General features: G+C 38.7%; 1 protein-coding gene across 2 annotated transcripts; it reads left to right on the forward strand.

Annotated features, from left to right (window-relative positions):
• The first annotated feature begins 264 nt into the window (after window positions 1-264).
• On the forward strand, window positions 265-4,892 carry Gm34566 (predicted gene, 34566). 2 transcript variants are annotated; one of them, XM_006523127.2, is made up of 2 exons: window positions 265-331; window positions 4,772-4,892. In XM_006523127.2, exons 1-2 carry the CDS (start codon window positions 265-267, stop codon window positions 4,861-4,863), a joined length of 159 nt encoding a protein of 52 aa, XP_006523190.2. In that variant the 3' UTR covers window positions 4,864-4,892. The 2 variants fall into 2 exon arrangements, with proteins under 2 accessions (XP_006523190.2, XP_006523189.1); XM_006523126.2 differs by lacking the exon at window positions 4,772-4,892 and having other exon boundaries at window positions 265-432.
• The last annotated feature ends 2,586 nt before the right edge of the window (window positions 4,893-7,478 follow it).

Here is a 7,478-nt window from a genome sequence, read left to right on the forward strand (position 1 = left end):
CCCTGATCCTGACACCTATGATTTGAACATGCTCCTGACACAGAGCATAATTATGTCAGTGATGCAGCAACCTTGTTAGTTCATCTAATAAAACATGGCACTTACTGTGTTTTCGGAAGCAGAGGGCATAGATGTGTGACAATACAATGCCTGTGGTTTTCCCTGTCAAAGAACTAGGTATATAAAAGATGCTCAGCAGATGGTGACATTCAGACTCAAGGAACCTAGTGCCTGTTTTCCTCTGAACAGTCCACTCCTGACAATATGTGTTACTACAGCAGCTACTATGGAGGTCTAGGCTATGGCTATGGTGGCCTAGGCTATGGCTATGGCTGTGGCTATGGCTGTGGCTATGGAGGCTATGGTGGCTATGGTTATGGCTGCTGCAGCCCACTGTGCTGTAGAAGATACTGCTGCTGTGGCTTCTATTGAAGAATTTCTGTATATACCCAGCCTTGCTGACTGGAAGTGCTTCCAAGAATTTTCACAGGATGGACTTGAGAATCTCTTCAAAAACACTTAACTTTGTACCAAAATATCTGAAAAATAATTGAAACACAAAATGCCCATCTAATGTTTCACTTTAGGCTGGACAGTCATCATCAACAAAAGAGCTTATACAAACATTTATCTTCATAATGATTTTTAAAAATGTTTTTAACAATAACTCAATATTTGCATAAAACATTTGAATTATCAAGTAAATAAATGCATAAACAGAACAAAACAATTTCTGTATTTGTATCTACATGATCACAGGGGAGGTTGGAAAAGAGGGAGGGAAGTAATGAAGAGTAAGATATTTCAGAAGATGGGCATGGAGAATGAACATGGAAAGGAGAGGAGAGGAGAGGAGAGGAGAGGAGAGGAGAGGAGAGGAGAGGAGAGGAGAGGAGAGGAGGGGCAGGGCAGGGCGGGGCGGGGTGGGGCGAGGCGAGGCGAGGAGGTTATGGAGAGAGAGAAATAAGCATATCCTCTTGGCATACATCTGTGGATGGACATTTCATGTTGTAATAACTTGGCTGTTATAGGCAATTTGACAATAAATTTTATAGTTAACATTTTCCTTTTAACCAAGAAATGTGCTTAATTTTAAACTTTAAAACTAAAATTTAAAATTAAGCACAGAAGGGAGCAGAAGGGAGACTCTGGGTTTTGCATGGACTATTGAACTTCAAAGCCCATCCCCAGTGATGCAGTTCCTCCAACAAGACTGCACCTCCTATTCCTTTCAAACAATGCCAGACCCTACTGGCCGAGTAGTCAACTCTATGAACCTATATGGCATAGTCATTGAAACCATCACATTCCAGTTATAGCCAAATTATAATGTAATATACATTAGGTTCAACTTCAAAAGTCCCCGTAGTCTATCATAATCTCAATACTGTTTAAAATTCCAAAATTCAAAGTCTTTTTTGAGACTCAAGGCAATCTCTTAACTGTAAAACCTTTGAGAGCAAAATAAAAAGCAGATCACATATTTTCAAGATACAATGGCACGGAATATACCTTACCATTCTAAAGGGGATATAAATGAGTATGTGAGGAAATACTATGCCAAGGGAAGTCAAACACCAGATGGGCAAATACTAAGCTCTGCATACTCATGTCTGGGGTCGAAGAACGCCCCAGGTCTCCAACTTCTATCCGTTTATTTGACTTAAACACACTTCTTTCCCTTGGGAAGGTCCTATACCCAGTCTGGAGCTCTCCTCGGTAGTGATCCTAAAACTCTGGCATCACCAGCACTGTGGAGGTCTCCCATACAACTCATTTTCATAGCTTTCCACAATGGACTTTCTATGCTTCAATTGAGGGACGTGTCTGCCCTTAGCAGCTTCCCTTAGTTGAAAAGAAAAAAAAATCCAAAATAGCTTTCTTGCATCCTAGGCTCTAAAGCCAGAACTACATAGCCAAAACTGCCAAGCTATACTGCTTGCTGGGGTTGGAACTTGACCACCTTATTCAATTATATTTCAACAGCTTTCTGTTTCTGATTATTTTCCATCACTGCTCATGATGTTATTTCATTTCATTTCACAAGTTAGAAGCTTGGCTGGTGCCATCTTTCTCCGAGGTTACTACTTGTTTATTGCATTTAGCATCAGGTTTTGATTAAAACTTTTTATCACCTTCATTACTGGCAGTCATTTTTGTAAATCTTCATAAAACTAATACCTATGTGACAATAAGAGCTAGGCTATTTTGAAATCTCCTTTGGCAACACCATTTATCCAAAAGTCTTGAATTCGTCCTCAGCTAAATTATGAAAGGCAAAAAGCACTCACATTATTTGAAAAAAAAAAAAAAAACTACAAGAGCGGCCTCTAGGCCATTTATGAATTTTTTCTGAGAAATTTCTCGAGCTAGGCAGTCATAATTCATATTACTTTTAGCACCACTATCTTCCATACTCATACCAAGAAGGCCTATTAAGTGTCTCTTAAAGTATTCACCTTCTTTGTGAATCTAAGGACTATATTTTGTGAACAAGCACCATGGTTAAATCTGTCACATCAATACCCCAATACTGATAGCAACTTTGTTAGAGGGAAGGGGATGGGGATTCCATTACCATGGCACAACCACCAAGAACAGCAGAAGCAGTATAGTAGATCCTACCCAACCGTAAAAAACAAGCTGTACGTGGTTCACAGGGCAGAGTGAGAGAAATGATCCAAGCCCATGGAGGGGCTAAAAAGAATGAAACTAGATTCTAGACATTGTACAGTGTGTCATTTACACTATTGGTATATTATTTTGCTTTTATCTTATTGTGACTGTGCCCTAGTTCTTCCATTTTCAAATAAGAATTTATTCAATTTAATTTTATTTTTACAAAAGCTCACAATTGACAGATTTTTTTTCAACACTTCAAAGAGATTCTAGAAAAATACAAACATTTCATATATTAAGGGACTGAACTTTTAATGTGTTTGAATCTGTAAAAACATTAAGAATTTTGAAGTTATTTGTGGGTTTTTTTGTGAGTCTTGGGGATAAATATATAAGGAGAGTTTGTGGTTCAACAGACATATGTTCGTCAAGTTGACATGGGTCAATTATACTAAGGGTTTGTATCAACTTGACACAAACTGAAGCCATATGATAGGAATGAGCCACTTCAACACAGTTAAGGAAATGACTCCATAAAACAGGGAAGTAGGCAAGCCTATAGGGCATTTTATTAATTAATTACTGGTGATGGAGGGTCATAGTCCATTGAAAGTAGTGCCAACTCTGGACTTGTGGTCCTGAGTGCTATAAGAAATCAGGTTGAGAAATCCATAATGAGCAAGCCTGTAAGAGTAGCCCATCATGGCCTCTGAATCAACTCCTGCCTCCAGAATCCGTCCCTGTTTGAATTCCTATCCTAACTTCCTTCAATGATGAACAGTGATGGGGAAGTTTAGCCAAAAACCCTTTTCTCTTCAACTTGCTTTTGTTCGTGGTGTTTCCCATACCAATGAGGGCTCTAAGACACCATCTCTATTCCCAAACAAATTTGAGATTACTATTGCTGTCTAATTCCCATCCCTCAATCCAATTTGTATTGCCCGTCTTACCTGCTAATTGAAGCCCACTCTATGTGTTGTCAGCCTAACAGAAGGGACATCATTAAGAAAAAATGATTTACACCAGTAAAAATTGCTAAAGGCCCATTAGCTACAAGTGATCTGACTCCTTTAGTTTGCCTTGCTTAGCTTAACATAATGATCGGTAGTGTTCATTTTCTATGAAGAAAATAATTTCAAGAATAAACTAGAATATAGAATCATGTATCCTGTTCATGGATTTAAGGATTACTAAAAAGAAAAATAATATGCTCACTAAAGCAATGTACAGATTTCATGAAATCAACATAAAAATTCCAATTTTATTCTGACCAGAACTAGACAGTACAATTCTAATGATTAAATAAAGGCACAGGATCTCTCTAAAAGCCAAAACAAACTAAGCATAAAGGAAAATACCAGGACTACCATAGAACCTGATCTCAAATTATTCCACAGAATCATAATAATAAAATAAAAATTAAATAATAAGTGGCACAAAACAGATATACAAATGAGAAATTGAATAAGATTTAAGAAGATGGGAGGATTTACTCTGCTCATGGATCAGTAGAATTACCATACAAAAAATAGTAAGAATATATGAAAGAGTATATTGGATTAGAAAAATTTAAAATAAATCCAAAATATGCTTATGCCTATATTGTCATCAAGTTACTAATAACATAGCAAATAACCAAATCATTTTTCATCACAAGTACTTAGAGAGTACATACTTATTTTACAATACAAAGCAAAGCAAGGAAAACAAAAAGGCTTTAGAATGGAAAACTGCAAAACAGACATAAACCGGAGAAAGAGATTAAAGTCATTTGTATTGGGGCACAGTAGACATTCATGAGTATTCAATAATCTCTCTATAGAATGAAACTCGATCCAGATTTTCCTGGTGAAGCCTCATGATCTGACCTTGGATCCTAACATATGAGCACAGTTATCTCAGTTATGCAGTGTTGTTGGCCAGTAAACTGTGGCACCCTGATGTTTTCTGAAGCACAGTAGAGACTTGTGTGACGTCATAATGCCTGTGGGATTTGTCACCAATACCCAGGTGTATAAAAGGCGCTTAGCAGGTGCTTCCATCCAGATTCCAGAAACCTACTGCTTGTCTTCCTCTGAACACTCCACTCCTGACACCATGTGTTACTATGGCAGCTACTGTGGAGGCCTAGGCTATGGCTATGGTGGCCTAGGCTGTGGCTATGGCTGTGGCTATGGTGGCTATGGATATGGCTGTTGCCGTCCACTGTGCTGTGGAAGATACTGGTCTTATGGCTTCTACTGAGGACCTTATGTAGAGACCCAGCCTTCCTAACCAGAAGGATGTTCATGTGTTTTCACATCAGGGACACAAAAATGTCTTCAAAATTAACACTTTAGGACACATATATATAAGTTATAATTGAAATTTAACATGGTCATCTAATTCCTCATATGAATTTGGACCATGATCCTGTTTTATGTTATCTTCACCATACTCTGTAAAATGATTTTAAATTTAACTCTCAACCTATGTTTAAAAAATGTATATCATCGAAGAACTAAATGAATAAATTCTACAAAATGATTTCCGTATGTTCTGTGCTTTTGTCTTGATCACATGTGAGGCAGTGTTCCTGGGAAAGTGTGAGTGGAGTAAAGGAGAAAAAGATATGTAAGAAGATGGGCAAGAAAAGAAACAGGGAGGGGAAAGAGGAAGACAGAAAGTTCAAGAGAAACAGATACTTCTTACCAGCATTCAGATAACGATGGATATTTTGTTGTATTTACAACTTGACCATTATAAACAATGTGATCATTAGTAGTGTACCTATTTCTTTAAGATTCAGTAAGTTTCAACCGGGCATGATGGCAATCAATCTTCTTCGCCGGATCTTTGCAAAGTTTTTTAATTCATTGTTCTTTTACTCTTCTGTTATATTTCTGACATTGTGGTGTGTGTGTGTGTGTGTGTGTGTGTGTGTGTGTGTGTGTGTGTGTGTTGCATGAGTCCATGTGTATATGTATGTGTACAGGAACATGTGTTAGGGTGTCCTTGTGGGAGGGTTTAATTTTGGAGCTTCTGTATTTTTCATTTACTCTCCAACTTACATATTGAGGTAGAAGCATGCAAGCTGGTATCTGGGATTCTTTTTTTTTTTTTTTCCATTTTTTATTAGGTATTTAACTCATTTACATTTCCAATGCTATACCAAAAGTCCCCCATATCCACCCACCCCCACTCCCCTGCCCACCCACTCCCCCTTTTTGGCCCTGGTATTCCCCTGTACTGGGGCATATAAAGTTTGCAAGTCCAATGGGCCTCTCTTTCCAGTGATGGCCGATTAGGCCATCTTTTGATATATATGCAGCTAGAGTCAAGAGCTCCGGGGTACTGGTTAGCTCATAATGTTGTTCCACCTATAGGGTTGCAGATCCCTTTAGCTCCTTGGCTACTTTCTCTAGCTCCTCCATTGGGAGCCCTATGATCCATCCATTAGCTGACTGTGAGCATCCACTTCTGTGTTTGCTGGGCCCCGGCATAGTCTCACAAGAGACAGCTACATCTGCGTCCTTTCAATAAAATCTTGCTAGTGTATGCAATGGCTCAGAACTGAACAAAGAATTCTCACCTGAGGAATACCGAATGGCAGAGAAGCACTTGAAAAAATGTTCAACATCCTTAATCATCAGGGAAATGCAAATCAAAACAACCCTGAGATTCCACCTCACACCAGTCAGAATGGCTAAGATCAAAAATTCAGGTGACAGCAGATGCTGGCGAGGATGTGGAGAAAGAGGAACACTCCTCCATTGTTGGTGGGAGTGCAGGCTTGTACAACCACTCTGGAAATCAGTCTGGCGGTTCCTCAGAAAACTGGACATAGTACTACCGGAGGATCCAGCAATACCTCTCCTGGGCATATATCCAGAAGATGCCCCAACAGGTAAGAAGGACACATGCTCCACTATGTTCATAGCAGCCTTATTTATAATAGCCAGAAGCTGGAAAGAACCTAGATGCCCCTCAACAGAGGAATGGATACAGAAAATGGGATTCTTGTTAGTCTGGCTTTCCATCTGATTCCACTTAATCTGCCAGGTTTAATGGTGGACTAACACCCTCTACTAGCCTTTAAGACATCTGCTTTGGGTGTCATGATATTCTTTCTTAGACACTGGTTATTTTATTTAATTCTCCTTCATCCATCTCCACACTCTCTTCCACAACCCTCTTCAAACTACTTACCTTTAAATATTTCTATTAAAATGTTTTAAATGGAAAAATTCTGTATTAAGTGAAAATTAATTACAATGCATTTTGGACACATTCATCTCAACTCTTTCCCTTATCATACATATATCTCAGTCAATGTTCTATTACTGTTAAGATGTATCATGACCATATCCTAAAAAAGAAAACATTTCATTGACTTGTGTGTAGTTTCTAGATGTAGGACTATTTTGTCATGAAGGGAAGCATGATGGCATGCAGGTAGACATAGTGATGAACAAGTAGCCGAAAACTCTAAATCTGGATCTGCAGGCAGCAGGAGAAGGGACACTCAAGATTTTGCATAGTCTATTGAATCCTCAAAGCCAACACCATAATACAAAAGTCTTTTTTTCTTTTTTTTATTAATTTTAAAATGTTTAATAGATATTAAAATTTTTATCACTAATTTTATTAGATATTCTCTTCATTTACATTTCAAATGCTATCCCCTTTCCTAGTTTCCTCTCTGAAAATCCCCTATACCCTCCCCCCACCCTTATCCCCAACCCACACACTCTTACTTCCTGGACCTGGCATTCCCTTGTACTGGGGCATAGAGCCTTCACAGGACCAAGGGCCTCTCCTCCTATTGATGGCTGACTAGGCCATCCCCTGCTACATATGCAAACTAGAGACATGAGCTC

This window comes from Mus musculus, chromosome 16, assembly GCF_000001635.26.
Source record: "Mus musculus strain C57BL/6J chromosome 16, GRCm38.p6 C57BL/6J".
NCBI lineage: Eukaryota > Metazoa > Chordata > Mammalia > Rodentia > Muridae > Mus > Mus musculus.